At 33.0% G+C, this 22,236-nt stretch overlaps 1 protein-coding gene across 1 annotated transcript in view; it reads left to right on the top strand.

Moving 5' to 3' along the window:
- Positions 1 to 5,755: 5,755 nt before the first annotated feature.
- Positions 5,756 to 22,236, top strand: part of ddc (dopa decarboxylase) — a 59,438-nt gene continuing 42,957 nt past the window's right edge. Inside the window, exons 1-4 of the mRNA XM_056474972.1 lie at positions 5,756 to 5,881; positions 8,974 to 9,182; positions 14,091 to 14,204; positions 19,008 to 19,127. Coding sequence (XP_056330947.1) covers positions 8,982 to 9,182; positions 14,091 to 14,204; positions 19,008 to 19,127 — 435 coding nt within the window. The 5' untranslated portion in view covers positions 5,756 to 5,881; positions 8,974 to 8,981. The remainder of the gene's footprint in view (positions 5,882 to 8,973; positions 9,183 to 14,090; positions 14,205 to 19,007; positions 19,128 to 22,236) is intronic.

Consider the following 22,236-nt stretch of genomic DNA (forward strand, 5'->3'; position numbering starts at 1 on the left):
CATTAACTTTTGTTACCCAGATTTTAAATCTATCTATAAAAAATAAACAAACAAACAAACAAATAAATAGATGACTGGGAAATGCTTAAATTACGACAATTCATATTTTTTTTGCCCTTTAATTTATTTTTTTATTATTACAAATATTCATGTAAATGCATTATTTTCTAAAACTGATTATAACTCAAGACCATACACAACTTGACAAAAGTCTTGTCATCGATCCCACTTGTAGGAGCAACAAAACCTGATTTTTAGTTGATCATTTTAAAAAGTGGCGGAAGGTAAATTTTTCCGATGAATCATCTGTTTCAATCATCACAAATACTGCAGAACACCTATTGGAATCCGCATGGACGCAAGATTCTTACAGAAACCAGTGAGGTGAAAGGAAAAATCATGATTTGGGGTTAATCCAAAGAATCTCGATAAACTCTGGGAGGCCTGCAGGAACACTTTCTTTGCCATTCCAGATGACTTTATTAATAAGTTATTTGAGTCATTGCAGCGATGTATGGATGCAGACTTCCAAGCTCATGGGAGACATACACAATATTAACTCTTTTATATTAAGACTTTTGTCTAAGCAAAGTCAGACCTTACTGTCTTAATTAGATAGTTAAAAATCAAGTCATGATCATATTTTATTTTGGTAAAAAAAAATTGTAATCTAGAACCCATAAGTTTGCTACAATGATTCTCAGATCCCTTCAATTATATACAAAATAGGCCTAGTAGTTTATAAAATCGCCTGTTGCATTGTGTTGCAACCATATTCTTTTCCATTAGAGGGCAGACAATATCACATTATTGTAAGTTATTAACTGTTGCCATCATCCTCACCTGACGGTTGGACGATTTGTTTTTCTGAGTGAATCCATCAGCAAAACTAATATTGTAAATTCTACAAACGGTGTACTTTTAGAACAAAATGTCACCAAATTGTAGAGTCACTGTCAGGTAGGCTAAATAAAATATGCTACTAGTTTAACTCATTTCAAACGAAAGGCGGTGTAATTAACTAAAACTGTCTCCGTAGTTGCAGAAAGCTACATTATTGGATCATTTGTTTTTATTACCGACAGTAACCTCTAAAATAGTCACTAAACATCCTTAAAAACACTAAAAACGTTTTATTAATAAATGAGTTGTAATTTAAACATATTCATAAATTTGATTCACTGAAGCATGTATTACCAAACTACTACCGACAAAGTTGACCTCCCCAATTTTCAATGTATAATTCGCACCCTGAATGCTACATCATAACTGTAGTAATAACTTTTGTGAACTGATAAACTGTAACAAATACTGTATACTTTAGTTATTACTACAGTAAACATTATAATGCAGCATAATATAACCTTAGTAAAATTGTCCTAGTATTTGTGGAGAGGTTGAAATTGTATGTCAGTGTTTTGTTTTAAGTGTTATTTTTTGCAGTTAATAGCCGCTTAAGCTAAGTGCCTAGCTACAGTTTACAGCTTTTATTTTCACATCGATATGACTCAACAATATAGCAATAATATGTTGTATGATGGAATACATGTGTTTTCTTGTAAAGTTAGTCATTAGATCACAGGTTTTTCTCTCACATCTTGAACAAATTAGCTCTGGAGCTGAAGAACAAAAACAGATTATTTGATTCAACTGCTATCCACAAAGGCCATATACAGTTGAAGTCAGAATTATTAGCCCCCCCCCCCACACACACACACACTATTTATTAAAAATAGTAGTTTTAATAACCCATTTCTAATAACTGATTTATTTTATCTTTGCCATGATGAAAGTAAAAAATATATGACTATATATTTTTCGAGACACTTCTATACAGCTTAAAGTGACATTTAAAGGCTTAACTAGATTAATAAGGTCAACTAGGCAGGTCAGGGTAATTAGGCAATTTATTGTATAATGATGGTTTGTTCTTTAGACTATCAAAAATACATATAGCTTAAAGGGGCTAATAATTTTTTTTTTTTTTTTTAAGGGGCTTTAATTTTTTTTTAAAATAAAAACTGCTTTTATTCTAGACGAAATAAAACAAATAAGACTTTTTCCAGAAGAAAAAATATTATCAGACATACTGTGATAATTTCCTTGCTCTGTTAAACATAATTTGGGAAATATTTAAAAAAGAAAAAATAATTCAAAGGAGGGCTAATATTTCTGACTTCAACTATACTTAATACGTAAACCAGAATTAGCCTCTTATTAATTAACGCCCATATAAAATAAAATAATAACAGAGTAATTCATAATAAATACCACATTTTGAGTATTATACTGCTGTATATATGATAGTATTTATTGACACTTTAATGAATGATCCAACATACTGTATTAACTAGTAGAAAAGTACAGTATGTGTTTATACTATAGTTGTGTTACCATAGCAATTATAGATTTACTTCAACATTAATTCAAGTGCTTCACTATAATGTAGTTCAAAAATCACTATAAATTACTATATTATTTTTTATTATAAAATAAACACAAATCGGATAAATTATTCAAATAATTGCAAAACTCACTGCCAAAGTAATTTTAATACTTTTCCCCCTAATCAAATGTCTAGTCTAGTCTTTGCTAATAGCGTATATTCATTAATTATTTTTCTTTTTGTCTTAGTCCCTTTATTAATTAGGGGTCGCCACAGCAGAATGAACCGCCAACTTATCCAGCATATGTTTTATGGAAAATTACAGCTTGCGGATGCCCTTCCAGCTGCAACCCAACACTGGAAAACACACTGGGCATACTCACTCTTTAACACACCTATACAGCATGTCTGTGGACTTGTGGGGGAAACAGGAGCACCCGGAGGAAACCCACGCAAACACGGGGAGAACATTCAAACTTCAAACACGGGGAGAACATTCAAACTTCAAAATTCAAACTTCAAACTTCAAACAAAAAGACCAAGCCGGGACACGAACCAGTGACCTTCTTGCTGTAAGGCGATCATGCTATCCATTGCGCCACCGTGACGCCCTGTAATAGTGTATAAATTATGAATATAATTTTCTATTAATTTAATTTATGAATGGGTATAAGCTTCTCCCAATTTATTACACTTTTTTATCAAAAATTTATGAAAATTCATATTTAACTCAAATAGCATGACAAATAATAAAATGCATTTAATAATATATGCATTTGTAACTCTAATTGTGATTACTGTCGATCTACAATACACCAAAAAACTAAAGTAAAAACTAAAGTAGCTTATACTACAGTATTCATTACAGTTTATCAGTTCACTACAGTTAATGATGCAATATGCTGTATTCTTTTATTCATTAATTCATTTTCCTTCGGCTTAGTTCCTTATTTTTCAGGGGTCGCCACAGCAAAATGAACCATCAACTATTCCAGCATATGTTTTACGCAGTAGATGCCCTTACAGCCACAACCCAGTACTGTAAAACAACAATACACTCATATTCACACACACACTACAGCTAATTTAGTTAATCCAATTCACCTATACCACATGTTTTTGGACTGTTGGGGGAAACCAGAGCACCCGGAGGAAACCAATGCAAACAATGGGGGAAAATGCAAACTCCACACAGATATGCCAGCTGGCCCAGTCGGGACTTGAACCAGTGACCTTCTTGCTGTAAGGCGACATTTCTAACCACTGAGCCACCGTGCCACCCTCTTTCATTCATTAAGTGTTGTAAATACTGTAATTGATGTACAGTATAATACATATTAGTAGAGTAAAATTTAAAAAAACACTATAATATTTACTATAAATTACTCCAGTATTTTTAGCTGTTACATGCTGTTATTTTAATGACATCATAACCCAGAGAGAGATAAATTTTTCTTGTACAGCGTATTTGTGTTAGTGTTCATGAAAAGCAAACAGGTTGCCCAAATTCAAAAATACTGTAGTATTTTTAGTAAATACGATTGTGTTTTTGAACCATACAAAGTGCTAGATTGTAATTAATTATTTATATATGCTAATACTGCAACCAAATAGGAACACGTTTTCTACAACATAATACATCACAGTATACTACAGTGTTTATTGCAGTTTATCAGTTCACTATAGATAATACTACAGTATGTCGTAGCTTTCATTAACAAAGTGTTGTAAATACTGTAAAATATACAGTACAGAACTTTTTTACTAAGGTTATATTATACTACATTATAATGTTTACTGTAGTAATAACTAAAGTATACAGTATTTGTTACAGTTTATCAGTTCACAAAAGTTATTACTACAGTTATGATGTTGCATTCAGGGTGCGAATTATACATTGACAATTGGGGAGGTCAACTTTGTCGGTAGTAGTTTGGTAATACATGCTTCAGTGAATCAAATTTATGAATATATTTAAATTACTCATTTATTAATAAAATGTATACGTTTTTAGTGTTTTTAAGGATGTTTAGTGACTATTTTAGAGGTTACTGTCGGTCAAACTACACAAATTGTATCTAACTTTTCTTTTTTAAGGCTACACGCAGATATAAACACCTATTTTACAAGTAACATCTTTTGTGAATATTTAAGATGTCCATCAGTGCTCAAGAACTGTCAGTTTCAGACTGTTGAATCATATTTTTCCTCGCATTGATTGGCGCAATTATGCATTCACAATGGTATGAACCGTTATAGGGGGGGTCAAATGTATATTTATATTCTACATTTTTAATTATTAAAATTTAAGATATAAACCAGAGATCAGAGAAAGCTATTTCTTACTAATAAAGGGCTGACCCCCCTTATATCTTGTTTTGATGTCCTTCAGGGGGGATCAAGCAGTAATTAAGGTCAATTCCCCCCAAACTCCACTGTTGTAAATACTAAAACATGCAATATAATGTACTTTACTATAGTACAGTAAGCTTTTTTTTTTACTAAGGGTACAGTATATTATTTTACAATATGCCACAGTTTACTGTGGTAAAAGTATACTACAGTATTTTTACAGTTTAACAATTCACAATAATTAACACTACTGTATGTTGTAGCATATAATACAGTGTAATATACAGTATAATATACTTTACTATAGTACGGTAGGTACATTTTTACTAAGAGTATATTATATTGCAATATAATACAGCTTACTGAACAGTTCACAGTAGTTAATACTACAATACCACTGCATTTATTAACACTGTTGTAAATACAGTATAATACAGTATAATGAACCTTACTAAAGTACAGTAAGCTTTTTTTTACTAAAGGTATATTATATTTTATTATACTTTACTGTAGTTTACAATAGTTAATACTATAGTTATGCTGAAGCATTCATTAACAAAGTGTTTTAAATACTATCAAATCTACAGTATAATACTGTACTAAAGTACGATAAGTACGTTTTTACTCACTTAAGATATATTATACTACAATTAGAATTTACTATAGTTTACTGTAGTCAAAACTAAAGTATACCACAGTGTTTGTTACAATTTATCAGTTCACAAGTGTTAATACAGTTTGGATGTAGCATTTATTAACAAAGAGTTTTAATATAATAAAAAATTGTATAAAACAATTGGTATGATAAAATTAGCATAAAATTAGTATAATACACTCTACTATTGTATGATTCAAAAACACTATTTACTATGAATCACTATAGTATATTTTCATGTGGCTCTCATTAACTCCTCATGAATCAGCTCCTCTTGCCCTGCCTACGTTCAGCTCTCTGATTGAAAGCCTCGTTCTGATTGGCTGTAGGAACAGTGGCAGGGCTGATAAACCCTCAGGCTTCACTGCTGTTCCACATCACTCTCTTTTGCTCTGTGTGCGTGTGTGTGTGTGTGTGTGTGTTTGAAACCGGCAGAAAGCGTGCGAGGATCAACAGGAGGGAGGACTCTTCTTTATTTGCCCAACACTGTAAGTACAATGAAAGCTATTAAATGAAAGGAAGACATAATGTGAGCAGATAGCACTTGTTGAGTGTTTAAAGCAGAGTACAGGTGCAAGGTTCACATACAGGATTATTATTGGATTTTGTCAGGTTAATGACATGTGTACCTGCTTATTGGCTTTCTCTTTCTGCATTTTGTTTATATACTAAAGTATTTTAAAATGTCATATTTCATTTCTAAAAACAAAATAAAGTCATGCCGATTTAAATGTGATAAGCCAAATGTGAGCAGATACTTTTACTGTAGCTTTTACTCCATTTTTACTGCTGCCTAAGTGCAGCATGGCATGCCATAAAGATACCTGCACATGACGAATCATAAAGTGTTTCCTGACGTGCCTATACAGAAAATAAAGATTAATAATTTATTTAAAATTAGTTTAGTATCTCTGTTTTTTTATAAATACATATAATACTAGTGATCGATTTTAAACTCTTCTTTACATTTTCTGGTTTGTTTTTTTGGCTGAAATATTTTGAAGTTTAGATTCAAATGCTTACCAAATCAAAAATAATGCATTTATTTTGCTTTAGGGTTTGTAAATATTTATTCATAGTATGTTCTGAAATAATTAACTTTTTTTTGCACATATGTGCATGTGTAAAAGTCATTGGATGCACACAAGTACGCACACAAAGACGCCAGACACTGACAGATCGCAATCCATTTGTATTATGTGGATTAGGGTGAAGAGATAACAGGCATACAAATAATTAGTAGTAGCCACTGTTACAAACCCCTCTGACTCACATAGAGCTCTTTTAAAACACTTTCACTCAGGTACAAAAAATCTCATATATATCCCTCACAAATCTATCTGTTAGATAGATTTATATTCTTAATTTCTGCATATACATTAGTACGATAATGGTCCAAAAACTAGTACACCCAAATTTATATGTTATGGAAAAATATTAAATACAAATAAAAAAAAAAAAAGAAAAATCAAGAGAAGCAAAAAAAAAAAAGAAAAAAGGAAAATGTAGGTTTTTTTTGCAATAATTTGCTTGAATTTAATTGCTTTATCTTTAAATTTGTAAATATGTTTGGCGACTAAAATATTATTTCAAGAAATATATCTGTTTAATAAATCTGTTTTGTTTAAATGCACCAAAATGCATTGCCTATATTCACTGAGAAATGGATAAAAATATTCAGTTTCAATATGGGGTGTACGCAATTATGCTAAGCACTATATACAGTTGAAGTCCGAATTATTAGGCCCCCTTTGAATTTTTTTTCTTTTTAAAAATATTTTCCAAATTATGTGTAACAGCAAGGAAATTTTCACAGTATGTCTGATAATATTTTTTCTTCTGGAGAAAGTCTTATTTGTTTTATTCTGGCAAGAATTATTTTTTTAAAACCATTTTACGGTCAAAATTATTAGCCCCTTTAGGCTATGTTTTTTTTTTTTCTACAGAACAAACCATCGTTATACAATAACTTTGTATAACAAAATAATTATCCTAACCTGCCTAGTTAACCTAATTAACCTAGTTAAGCCTTTAAATGTCACTTTAAGCTGTATAGAAGTGTCTTGAAAAATATCTAGTCATATATTATTTACTGTCATCATGGCAAAGATAAAATAAATCAGTTATTAGAAATGAGTTATTAAAACTATTATGTTTAGAAATATGTTGAAAAAACTTCTCTCCGTTAAACAGAAATTGGGGAAAAAAATAAACAGAGGCTAATAATTCAGGGGGGCTAATAATTCTGACTTCAACTGTATTTATTTTATTTAATAATTTTTTTTCCTACAAAATGTCTGAATTTAATTTATTTCTAATCATTTTGTTTCTTTTTTTCTTATACATTTAATAGGATTCAGTAAAAAAGTTTAAGTATAAGTTAAACTTCAAATGAATAAAAAAAATATTAAATCAAACATGACAAAGAAAACATGAATGTGCTTTAATATGTATTCAATAATTGAAAAGCACATTAAATAGACAGTTTTAAAATGACATGCATATTGTGTATTTAAATATGAATTTAAATTATAGAAGCATAGAAAGAAAAGTAGTATAAAAATAGTAAAAAAGTATTATAATTATACGGTACACTTTATCTTACTTTTACCTTACCTTACTTTTACCTTTTCACCTTAAGTGTTACCTTTTCGACCTGAGCAGTTGACCTAGGACTTGTCAAAGCACATGTTGCCCTTTTGTTAGTTTGATTGCTTTTGTTACGTCAATTCTAAGTTAGGATATTGAATAAATGATTGTCTTGCATATCGTTGGATAAATGATTACATCTAAATATAAATGTACATGAACAGGTCAAAAATTACAACACCCAGTAACCTCAAAAGTGGTAATTTTCCAATGGTAACCCAATGCTATCTCACGGCAATTCATTATTTTTTTATTTAGTTGCTAATTTGTATGCATTTGTATGATCTCACTTGTACAATTTATCCCCCAATAATGGTTGGATTTAGTGGTGGGCTTGGGTGCCACACCTCCTTTTAAAAATATTACATTTTTAAATGTGATACATGACTAAACTCTGAATTCATACGAATTAGCCACTAAACTGACAAAACGTAAAAATTGTTTCCTCGTGAGGCTGGGTAAACTTAAAGATTTTTACTTTGAAAGGATCATTCACCCCAAAATTTAAACTCTCTGATCCTTTACTTAAACCCAAGTGGTTCTAAATGTTTATTTCTTCTGTTGAACACAATGCAATATTCTGAAGAATGTTGGTAAAACACCCATTGAAATCCATAGCAGGAACAAAAAATATATTGGAAGTCATTGGCTGCTATCAGTGGTAAATTATGTTGCATTCAACATAATGAAGAAACTCAAACGTGTTTGGAACAAGTGGAGGATGAATAAACGATGACAGAATTTTCTTTCTTGGACAAATTATCCCTTTAACCGGTTAAAAATGAATTTGCTTTAATGTGTGAATGCTGGCTTAGACATTGAAAGTCAAAGTCAGCAATCTCAATTACATAATATAAGTACACCTTTCATTTAATTTAGGACATTAAGAGCAACCTAAGACAGTTTGTCTTTTATTCATACAATCTTTCAGACAAAAAGATGGATGCCGCAGAGTTCCGGAGACGTGGGAGGGAGATGGTAGACTATGTGGCAGATTATATAGAGAACATTGAGAAAAGGCAGGTCTACCCTGATGTGGAACCAGGATATCTGAGGTCACTGATTCCTGAGGAAGCCCCGGAGGAGCCAGAGAACTATGAGGATGTGGTCAAAGACATCGAGAGGGTGATCATGCCAGGGGTGAGTCAGTCTGACCAGCTATGACACAGTTCCTTAGGATGCTTGTGTTGAAAAACTGTAATGATACACTCTCAGAAATAAAGGTATGCGAGCTGTCACTGGGGTGGTACCTTTTCAAAAGGTACAAATTTGTACCTAAAAGGTCCATATTAATACCTCAAAAGCACATATTAGTACTAATTAGTACAAAAGTGTGCCTTTTAAAATTTTTTAGGTACTAATATATACTTTTAAGGTACCAATATGGACCCTTTAAGTACAAATGTGTATCTTTTGAAAAGGTACCACCCCAGTGACAGCTCGCATACCTTTATTTCTGAGAGTGTACTTTAGTGTACTTTTTATTACATTCAGTAGTTTTTAAAAATTTAATTATAAGAATATATTATAGGATTATAATACATGACAAAAAGTAAACTTTTTATTAGTATTTACATAGTTGGTTGTGGTTATATTTTTCTGCATGATAATAATTTCAAACATGCTGCTAATGCAGTGAAGTCATATTTGAAAAGCAAAAAAAAAAAAAAAAAAGATGAAACACAGACTGTCATGAAATGGCCTCCACAGAGTCCAGACCTAAATATTATGGAGGCAGTATGATATTGACCTGGACAGAAAAAGAAAGATATAACATTCTTAATATAAAACATGGCAAAATAGATCAAGGTAAGTAGCCAGTCACATAAAACAAACTTTTGTAGAGTGAGGTATATGTTGAACATTTATTTATGAATTTATTTATTGTACTTTTATCTTTTATGTTGTAATAATAATTAATTGAACAGTTTTGTTACTTTAAATATGTACCATACATAAATTAATCTAGAGAGGTATTAGAACCATCTAATATTAATATGAAAGTAAACAAATTAATAAATAGTGCTTTACTCTTGTAATATAACAAAAACTACAGAATGTAATAACGATAGTTACTGGTGGACTGGTGGAAGATACAACAGCAAATATGGAAAAATAGGGATACAAAATTTGATCAAACACAATTTTAACAACAAAATTATTTTTTTCAAGCAAAAGTTTGCATTTTATGTGACTGGCACTAAACACACCTTGACTTTAACTGTCCTGAAGTTTTCTAAAATACTGTGCTATGTAATATCACGCCTTATTCAGTTCTTTCCAGAGTTATTTTTAACTTTAGGCTGTCATATCTTTTTTATTTATTGTTGTTGTTGTTGTCCTGGTGAGTCTCTATAATATTCAGGTCTGGACTCTGTGGAGGCCGTTTCATGACTGTTTTTGTTTCATCAATTGTTTTTCCTCTCCAAATATGATTTTGCTGCACTAGCAATGTGTTTGGCATCCTTATCATTCTGAAAATAAAATTACTAGCACTGAGGTGCTTTCTAGAAGGAAAATAATAATTTATTTAAACCTGTCTGTACTTTTCGGGATTCATAAGTCACAAACCCATTAATTCAGACAATGTTGCCAACACCACTGGCAAAAAATGCAACCTCAAACCAGAACTAGACCAATCCACAACTCTTCAACTTTTCACATGTTAAAAATTAGACTAAAAACAGTTAAACTCTCACTTGTATTTTCTGGTTGTATTACAATAAAGAGAATGAGAAAGAAATATATACGGTCATTATAAGGCTACTGAAACAACAAATTAAACAGTGGTGTAAAACATTTGAACAGCACTATATGTATTCACAATTTATGAAATTGTTTTTTTTTTATATATTAAAATTGTATAATTATAAAAATCAACATTTATTAAATGCATAATTTACACAATAATCAAATAATTGTTTTGATAATTACAAATTTTTTAAAAACATTGTACACTGTAAAAAATGACTTTTTATTAACCGCTACTTGCAATTCATTGGCGTTTTCAATAAAATTTCAATTAATTTTACTTTGGAATTGCATTAATATGCCCTTGATCTCTGGTCACTTTTGATGTTGAAAATATAACTCTGCAGCTGGACAAAGTGACTTTAACTGACACTTTCTGTCTGTGTCCTCAACAATATATTGTATAAAGAATTATACATATATAATATGAATAATTTCTTGTGCTGTGTGTGCAATACTTTATTCCAGACTTTTAAAATGTCAAAATCACTTTGTTAAATATTCAACACACAAAATAATCTGCTTGTTAAGCTGAAAATCAGGTAGCGCAAATCAGTTTGAAATTGTAAATAAATTACAAATAAACGTCAAACACCAGTGAATAAATGACAAACAACAATGAACCACAAGATTGTTTTTAGCATATTTGCAAATTATTGCAAGAACTGAACTTTTAAGTTAGAACTCTTGTGGTCTAGTTGAATCTGTCTTTACATGTTTACTTGAGGATTTGAATTTATTTTATCAAATTACAGCTGGTAAATCTCAATCAAGCTTATGTCTAAAAGATTTTATATAAAGTTGTACTGTATTTATTTCACTTATTGACATTGTGTCCTCCTACAGATCGTCCGCTAAGTAGTAAACAGATAGGATGATGTGGTTATGTGTCAAGGATGATGAGGAACAATGTAAATGTTCATAAAAAGTTTATGAGAGTTTTCTCTCATTTTTCTCAAACATGGGGGACATTTTATCAAGCTAAAGAGTAAGCAAGCTATATTATTCATATTTATTTATTAGTCTCTTTATTGAAGATCCAATAGAATGCACTGATGATACTTTATGTTAAATTGTTCTCTGATATCTACACAGAGGGTATATTGTTTGGTAAGTGCAAAAAATATCCAGGCAATTTACAGACATATAGTTTATTAGTTTGCCTTTTTTAATACTTCTGTTGAACCACAATTTGAAAGCAACATCTGATTTTCATTCATTTATTTTTATTAATTTTTCTGTATTTTTTTTTTCTTCAGTGGAAGGGTACACACAATTTTTTCCACGTCTGTAAATCCCTCGGAATTGGCCATAGTAAGAATACTCACAGCTTGAAATGTAAATAAATTACAAATAAATGACAAACACCAGTGAATAAATAAATGACAAACAACAATAAATCACGAGATATGGGAAATTATTGCAAGAATAAAATGACTTTTAAATCAAAACCCAAATGACATCTAGTTGAACCTGTCTTTTAATGTTTGCTTTTGACGGTTTGTTTTTGATTTTAAAGACCAAGAATCTTAATGAAGCTTATGTCACATTTTATGTATAAGTTGTATATATTTCATTTATTCATTTTCTTTTTCGGCTTAGTCGCTTTATTAATCTGGGGTCGCCACCTTATCCAGCATATTACGCAGCAGATGCCCTTCCAGCTGCAACCCATCTCTGGGAAACATCCATACACACTCATTCACACTCATACACTACGGACAATTTAGCCTACCCAATTCACCTGTACCGCATGTCTTTGGACTGTGGGGGAAACTGGAGCACCCGGAGGAAACCCACGCGAACGCGGGGAGAACATGCAAACTCCACACAGAAACTCCAACTGACCCAGCCGAGGCTCGAACCAGTTACCTTCTTGCTATGAGGTGACAGCCCTTCCAACTGCGCCACCGCGTTGCCCTGTATATATTTCATATATATTTAAACAGATCACCAGCTAAGTAGTAAATAGAATAATGTAAATGTTCGTAAAGCTGTGTGATTTTAACTTGTGCAGATAAAGATGTTTTATAAGTGACTGGACACGTCAAATAGCCTTCAGTGTTTTCTGATTAGTATCATTCTCTCATATACATGCTTAAAATCCATCTTTTTGGGGATGATAGTTAGGAAATGAATCACAAGATATGGGAAACTTTTTACATATTTGCACATTATTATACAGAACCACTGTATATACAAGCAAACAAAAGCAGAGAAACCGAATGTTTGCGAGGTACATCAGGTGTGCGCACAAGAGAGGCCAAGTGTGTACGCAAGTGAGACCGAATGCACTATTACTAATTACTAATACTTCTAAGTTTGTTGTTTCAAACAAATAAGCACACATTTGTTATCTGTATATATTATAATAATCTTATGTTGTAATTGAGTTTCTTTTTTAATGAAGTAACTAGTAACTGTAACTATTTACTATTTTTCAAAAACTAGCACAACACTGCTCAGAACTCTTGTAACATCTAGTTTAACCTGTCTTTTAATGTTTCAGTGTTTGACTTTGAAGGTTTGAATTTGTATTATCAATTTATTGACCAAGAATCTTAATGAAGCTCATTTCAGATTTTATCTAAAGTTGTATATGATTCAGATATATTTAAACAGATAAACAGAGATAGGGTGTAGTTATGTGTCATGGGTGATGAAGACCAAAGTAAATGTTCATAAAACAGTGTGATTTGATCTTGTGCAGATAAAGATGTAGATTTATAAGTCACTCAGAGTTTTCTCGCATTAGTGTCATTCTCTCATATCCTCAAAATCCACCATTTTGGGGATGATAGTTAGGAAATGAATCATTAAACTCTGACCTGGGGTCAAACCGAGTCTCCCCACCCATTCATTTCATAGCTGAGAGGAAAAAACAAACACTTTAATTTATTTAAAGGTGTTAACCTTCCCACTGTGCCCAATTAGACCAATTTTCCCTTTCAGAAGTCCTGTTTAATAGTGGTTTTATAGTTTGTGCTGGAGCTAATGAATGACTCACAATAGGAACACAGTGCCTAGAGCTCTCTCCTCTATGGAATAAGTTCATCTAGCCATCATAATTTAATATAACCTTTAACATTCAGAGACAAAAAAAATTATGTCACTATTCCTAAAAAGAGCAGCTGCACAGCAGCAGAACATCCACAGATTATTGTCCTCTGTTGTATAACACTTTAACTCAATTAAATATCATTGCACATAAGCAAATACAGAGGTTGTGAAATTATCTCTTGGAATTTCATGAATATTTAATATTATTAAATGAATGTTTCCTCTGCACTGTTTCAGGTCACCCACTGGCACAGCCCATACTTCTATGCATATTTTCCCACTGCCCACTCTTATCCTGCAATGCTTGCAGACATGCTGTGTGGAGCCATTGGCTGCATTGGATTCTCTTGGGTATGTTTTTCTCTCTGTCCATACGCTTGTCTGTCTATTCAGTTGGCCATATTCCTTTCTGTTCATTAAATGATCTGTTTTTATAAATATATTAATCTGTTAGCCACCTGTTTTTCTGTCCATTTGTTTCTGCCCATCCACCCTTACAAAAATAAGTTTATTCAAGTGTTTTTAGTACACCTCTTTTAAACTAAAATAAGAAAGTATACTTTTAAGTACTTCTCAGTAAAAATACTTAACATTGCACTTAAGTAAACAGTACTTGACTTATACAGACAGAATCGGTCATTTATATAGATATACCTTAATAAAATGGGAATGGTTGGTGATATTAACATCCTGTTTGTGGCACATTAGTATATGTGAGGGGGCTTGTAAATAACTCATGAAAGATTAAAGTGACGTTAAAACCAAGCACACCATTGTTTTTTCTTGTGAAATTCCCAATAAGTTTATTCAGGTGTATCCATATAAATGGCCCACCCTGTATAATTTGCCTAAACCTGTTCATTGACATATCTTAAAGGCATATTTACCCAAAAATTACACCTCTCTCCTAATTTACTTACTTGTTTCAAACCTTTATGAGTTTATTTGAAGAGTTCAGATGCAAAAACCTCTAAGTGCCATCTGTAATTTTCTTCTACAATGAGCATTCTTCTTAGCTTCTTATGTTTATGTTGAGTTATTACATGTTAAAAGCAATGGAAATATTCTATTCTTTGCTATAAAAGTGAAATTACTGAAGCAAGACATAGGAGGCTGAGAAAAATGCTAATATTAGAAGACAATTTCAAATGACACTTAGAGGTTATTGCATCTGAACTCTTCATTTCTTCACAAAAGAAGATCTTTGAAGAATGCTGGAAAGCTGTAACTATTGACTTCCCCTAGTATTTTTCCTACTATGGAAGTCAATGGTTACAGGTTATCAGCTTTATTCAAAAAAATTATTTTGTGTTTAACTGGAACTTATAAATGCATATCACTTGAGGGTTAGGAAATAGTGAGTGAATTTAGTTTTTTTGGATGAACTATCCCTTATAATTATGTATTGTAAGTTTACTTGGCTTGTAGGCATATTATTGTTTTACTGATAAGATTACAAACTTATTTGTATCTTTGAGCTGTCAAAACCGAATATAGCTTTCCATGACAGATCTCAAAATAATTTTGTGTCATTGATTTGTCTCAAGATGGACATTCTTTTTATTTTTCCATAATTAAATACCACATTTAAATATTGAATTTCATATTTTAACTAAGGCCTACCATAAAAAGAATATGTATTCCTTCAGTATTACACTTGAAAAGTACAAGTTAACTGAAAGTTCACTAATAGAACACTTGCGATATAACATTAGAATCGATAGTTTACTACAAGAACTCTAAGAACTCTTGCAGTAGTCTACGATAGCAGCCTTTCAGTTATTGAGCCAATATATAATGCTAAAGGGCTTTCAACAAGTTTAGGTTTAAATCCTGCTTGAGTTTATTTGTTGATCCTCTTTCCCTCTCTCTGAGCCTCATGCTTCCGTGAACATCATCTACTGTCCTGTCACACTGAGGGTCTAAAATTTCTAAAATATAACTTCGGAAAAGAACTCTATTAAACCAGACAGTTTATGTCAAAGTCTTCCTTAATCAAGTAATTATTTACTATAAATTAAGCAAAAGTAAATTACTTGGAATTCTTAAATTACTTTTAAGTTCACTTGCAGCACAAATGAAAAACTTGAGTGGGCTACATGTGAACTAAAGTTTACTATTGTTACACTTAGGCCCGTCCACACAGCAAAAGAGCAAATATAACTTTTTAGAGAAAGAACTCTTACTATTAAACTAGAGAGAAGTCTTCTCTAATAAAGTAATTATTTACTACAAATATTGCAAAAGTAGGAGCGACACGGTGGCTCAATGGTTAGCACGGTCACCTCACAGCAAAAAGGTCGCTTGTTTGAGTGCCAGCTGCGTCAGTTGGCATTTCTGTGTGGAGTTTGCATGTTCTGCTGTTGCATTTTGTTGTGGCAACCCCTGAAAAATTAAGAAAATAAGCTGAAGGAAAATGAATGAATTGCAAAAGTAAACTACTTGTACTGTTTAAACCACTTTTAAGTTCACTTGCTGTACAAATAAAAAACTTAAGTGGGCTACATGTGAACTAAAGTTTACTATTGTTACGCTTAGGCCCGTCCACACAGCAATGTATTTATTACAAGTTTAATATTTGTAATCTTGCATGGGATGATAGGTTACAAATTGGAAAAAATCCCACAAAGACACCCCTATTGTAGCTGTGTGGATGCCCAAAATGCATTTTTAATTTTTTTTTGTAAATGATGATGTCAAAGATCAAGTGTAAAAGGTATGAAAAACTTATGAAATATAACTTTGAGAAAGAACTCTAACTATTAAACTAGAGAGTTTATGTCAAAGTCTTCTTTAATAAAGTAATTATTTACTACAAATATTGCAAAAGTAAACTATTTGTACTACTTAAACTAATTTGAAGTTCACTTACAGTACAGATTAAAAACTTGAGTGGGCTACATGTGAACTAATGTTTATTATTGTTACACTTAGGCCTGTCCACACAAAAACATATTTAGGAAAAGTTTAATATTTTTAACCTTTCATCAATATGAAAACAGTGTTGTCAGTGCCCTGAAACAAACTTTTTGGATGATGGGTTACAGTGTGAACAAATCTAAAAAGGCTGCCTCTAGCTGTGTGGATGGGTAAAATTCAACTTTTTTTTTTTTTTTTGGTAAATGATGATGTCAAAATACTACGTGATCAATTGTAAAAGTTCTGAAAAACTAATTAAATATAACTTTGAGAAAGAACTCTAACTATTAAACTAGTGTTTGTGCCAAAGTCTTCTTTTATAAAGTAATTATTTACTACAAATATTGCAAAAGTAAACTATTTTTACTGCTTAAACTACTTTTAAGTTCACTTACAGTACAAATGAAAAACTTGAGTGGGCTACATGTGAACTAAAGTTTACTATTGTTACACTTAGGCCTGTCCACACAGCAACATATTTAGGAAAAGTTAAATATAATTTTTAACCTTTTATCAATATGAGAACAGTGTTGTCAGTGCCCTGAAACACACTTTTTGGATGATGGGTTACAAAATGGAAAACTCTCAAAAGGCTGCCCCTATTGTAGCTGTGTGGATGGGTAAAATGCACCTTTTTGGAAATAATTATGTCAAAGTACTATGTACTATAGTACTACGTGACCAGGTGTAAAAGTTATGAAAAACTTATGAAATATAACTTTGAGAAAGAGTTCTAACTATTAAACCAGAGAGTTTATAACAAAGTCTTCTTTCATAAAGTAATTATTTACTACAAATACTGCAAAAGTAAACTATCTGTACTGCTTAAGCTACTTTTAAGTTCACTTGCAATACAGATGAAAAACTTAAGTGAGCTACATGTGAACCAAAGTTTACTATTGTTACACTGAGGCCCGTCAACGCAGTAACATATTTACGAGAAGTTGAATATAATTTTTAACCTTTCATCAATATGAAAAGAGTGTTGTCAGTGCCCTGAAACACACTTTTTGGATGATGGGTTACAAAGTGGACAAATCTCAAAAGGCTGCCCCTATTGTAGCTGTGTGGATGCCCAAAATGCAATTTTTTTGATGATGTCAAAGTATCGCTTGACCAGAATAATAAGGAAGACCCCCATGTGTAACAACTGGTAAAGAAGGTCTTTACTTGCAAGTATACTATTGGTATATAGATGTTAGTATACAGGAAGTTAGCAACAGGAAGTATACTGTACTTAAAGGTCCCATGAAATTAATATAACTTTTTTTAGATGTCAGTATTAGTATTGTTTGTTTTTAAGATATTTATAAGTTAGTGTGCTCCAAAACAGTGACAAAATTTGCGTTTTATATTAGAAGATATAAAACTGATATCAAAATGTAAAGCTTTTAGATTGTCACTTCTGCCTAAATGGATCAACGGTTTTATTCTCGTCAACCCATACTACAGATTCTCATGTAATGTAATGTAATGTGTATTTATATATTATCATGTATAGCCATTCACCAAAAGTGCTTTTCAATCATGGGGGAGGTCTCTCCACACCTCCACCAGTGTGCAGCATCCACTTGGATAATGTGACAGCAGCCACAGGACAACAGTGATAGAGCTGATTTGGTCGATGCGAATAATTGGGAGGCCATGATGGGTAAGGTCCAATGGAGGGAATTTGGTCGGGACACCACAGTGTCAGGACCTCGGTTTAACGTCTCATGCGAAAGACGTCTCATCACATCATAACCAATCAAATGCTCTCTAGTATCTGACGTGCCCTGCCAACTTCAAGATGCTTCTCGTTTGCTTTTCATTTGATGCGCTTGAGCTCAACTGCTCTCACTGGCAGAGCGGTGATAAAACAAAATGCTATTGGCTGTTTTTAAAAAAACAGGAGGAGCTACACAATGTCCCATCCTCTTATCGTGTTTCAGTTGAGATTACATCAAACATCGAATAAAAATGCACATTTCAAAGCACTTCAAGGGACCTTTAACCTCAACATTACTGTACATACATAAAATTAATTTGAAGTATACTGTCCTTCTTTTTTGAGGGAACCTGCCCATTCATCCATTTAGTGACTGTCTGTCCAATCATGCATCCATCCATCCATCCATTCATTCATGCATTTAGCTGCCTGTCTTGCTGTATATATCTATACATCCATCATCCATTCTTCCATACTTACATAAATTCTCATCTTGTAAAATAATTCAGGATTTTGATGTTTTGTAGGCTGCAAGTCCTGCCTGTACGGAGCTGGAGACAGTGATGCTGGACTGGCTGGGAAAGATGCTGAAGCTACCAGAAGATTTTCTTGCTGGGACCAAAGGCAAAGGAGGTGGGGTCATCCAGGTGAGATCATTTGAAAAATGCTTTAGCATCTGCTATACTTTAGATATAAACAGTATAAATATTTTACAATATATGTCATTTTCTGTGAAGGTAAAGAATTTTACTTACAGAGTAATGTCAGGGTTTTTCCTGGGTCAAAATTGGTCTTCGATCAGCATGGTCATTCACACACAGTAAATAGTATCCAAGTACCTACATGATACACGAGCCCAATATTAATAATAAATTTAAATAAATACAAAGAAACAGTTTGTGATTTTGCTTATCCTATTTATTCATGACAAAAACAATCACTGCCAGGACAGATAGTAAAAGAAGCGATTACTTATTTTACAAAACATCACAGATACCAAAGTATATTTGACAGAGGTGCGTCTACTAGTACAGGAGCCAGTCATCGATTGTTATAGACCGATGTTTCTCCGGGGGAGAATCTGGGACCAGATGTGTGCTTTTACGAAAGTTTGTGTGGTCAACGAACACAATGGAATCTCAGTGAATACTTGCTTCATAGACATAAGAAATATATCAACATAAAGCTTGAAATCTGTACTTTTAAATGAACCAACTACACTTGAAAACAAAGTTATTTTTTTTTGTAATCTGTATGAAATGATCGCGAGGCACAGCCTGTCCTATCAAGCGCACATCACATGAAAGCAGCAACACCCACAAAGTCTCGCAATCAAGACCAAGTTGTGAATTACTCCTGAAGACCAGCGAGATCTGATGAAGCATTATTCAGGGGATTATAATGTGTAGAACAGCCATAAATAAGGTTGATGTCAGGATCTCGTTCTTTTTGAGTGCGTATGCGCATCAGCTTGGGCAAACTGAACGAATGCTGATTTTGTTTGATTCAAACTTTTAGAAGTTAGACTTATAGAAATAGGACAGTTGTTGTTAAATTTTATTTGTGTTTCCAAATATGTAATGAAATCATAAACTTGGCAAACAGTTTTGTAGAATGATGTTTTCCAATTCAGATAGAATGCCCGAGCATACTGCCTGAGAGGCATTTCAAAAATGGCTGCCGAGTGAAATGACTTTAATAATCTTAAAGGGACTTTGTCGATACAAAACAAACCATGTTCTCTCTTGTTGTCTGTTTGCATGTCTCAGTAAAACACAGAACTCTCCGTTAGTCTGCGCAGAATCAGATGCTTTTAAGCTTTGTTTAGTCAATGCATCAGCGTGAGCATCTGCTCATGATTGAATTTACTGAGAGTCAGATTGTTGGCCCATCCGCTGTATCTGCACTGTTGAGATACAGAGAGCGAAACTCGTTTACTCAGTAAGTCTGTTCAAGTTTTAATGTTTCTGCGCCAAACCTATTCTAAACCATAGGCTGTACTGTCTTTGTCTACACTCATCCATTGAATAAAATCAAAGTTTATGTTTTCTATCTGTTCTTTGTCTTGGAGACTCTGGGCCTGTTTCAGTAAGGAGGTTCAAGCAACTTGGAGTTTAAACTTAAAATCTGAGTTGACTTACAGAGAGATTAAAAACTCTAAAAGTTTTCGGTTTCAGAATAGCTAATCTGAGTTAGATCAATCAAGTCTGAGTAGACTAACTCAGAGTTAAGTGCGCAAACCGTGACTATAAAAGGGCATCATTAATGGAGCACAGATATTACGAGTCCATCATCTAAAATGGCAACATCTAAGAAAAAAGAGACAGAACGTGCGCAAAGCAACCACGATTAAAAGATTTGTTTAGCTCACTGTGATCATCAATCATTATCAAATCAAATGTGATCACCAAAGAGTTTTACAAGCTTAAAACATTTTTTAAATCATTGCATGTTATTAAAAAGAGAGTTCTGTCCAAACAGCTTCCAAAAGATGATTTTCATCATAGGTGCCCTATAAAAATGAAAATTCTGCCGGGTAGTGCGTTGACACACAGCACCAAGGTACTCAATGAAGACCCGAGTTTAATTCCCGGCTCAAGGTCCTTTGCCAATCCTTCCCCTATCTCTGCTCCCCACACTTTCCTGTCTGTAAAATCTCTACTGTTGTCACACCCTCGGCTCATTCCTGCAGCTCCAATCACTGCTCTCCCTCACCTTCCACCACTCACCACACCCGTGAACAATCACCTGAGTACTGATCACCCACACCTGCACCTGCAATCACCCATGCACTACATAAACTCACCTCCTTCATTCACTTACTGGCTGGAATCATCAGATGGTTCTCCTCATCGGCTCTCCCTCTCCCTCTTTCTCTTGTACTCTTCCGTGGATGTTCTTCTCCTGTGGATGCAAACACACCTGCTTTAGGGAAGTGACTAAAGCTTTGTTGGTGTAATACTGAAGATCTGAAACTTACCATTTGAACTGTGTGTGAGATCGCTCTCCCTCTGCTACACCACTTACCTCTCAGCATTTGTTGCATTGCACAAATAAATACCCTTAAAGATATAACCATCTTTGTCTACCTTGTGTGACCGTGACAACTGTCCTATACAAATAAAGGTGCAGACCCCTTAAAAAAAAAAATTATTTTATTAATTACTCACCCTCGTGAATCATAAAAAGGGATTTAAGGCTGTAATCTGCTCCGTGTCATTTTGGCCTGTATGACATTTGATTGTTTCTGTTGGCTAGTAAGGCGTCTAAAAGCTCCACCCATTTTCGAAAAGCTTTAGCTTATTTGCATTTTTAAAAATACACAAACACTGTGTGGTTTTGCTCTAACCTAAAAAGAGAGACTATTTGACAAGATATAATAAAGGATGTGTCACCTTTAAAAAAATAATAATTGCATATCTAATTTCCCATTAGGATGTTGTGCCAGGTCCCCAAATGTGAACATTTCAAAACCACTTAAAATGCCAACTGGGCAATCATCAATGCTCTCAATGCCTATTTAATCCGGGCAATTTATTCTGAACAACAAAAAATATCAAACAAGGCTCACACAACAATTTGTTTGTCATTGATTTGTTGTCCAGGCCCTGAAAATTGTTACGTCCTGTAGAAATTGCCTTTTAAGACGTCAGCCACACACGAGTGGAGACAGCCAGGCGGGCCGTGCGTTGAGAGCGGCCTCTGTTCATTTTATCACTATTGATGCTGCAGTTGAGCAGCTGTGATCATTTAGAG

This window comes from Danio aesculapii, chromosome 16 (assembly GCF_903798145.1).
Source record: "Danio aesculapii chromosome 16, fDanAes4.1, whole genome shotgun sequence".
NCBI lineage: Eukaryota > Metazoa > Chordata > Actinopteri > Cypriniformes > Danionidae > Danio > Danio aesculapii.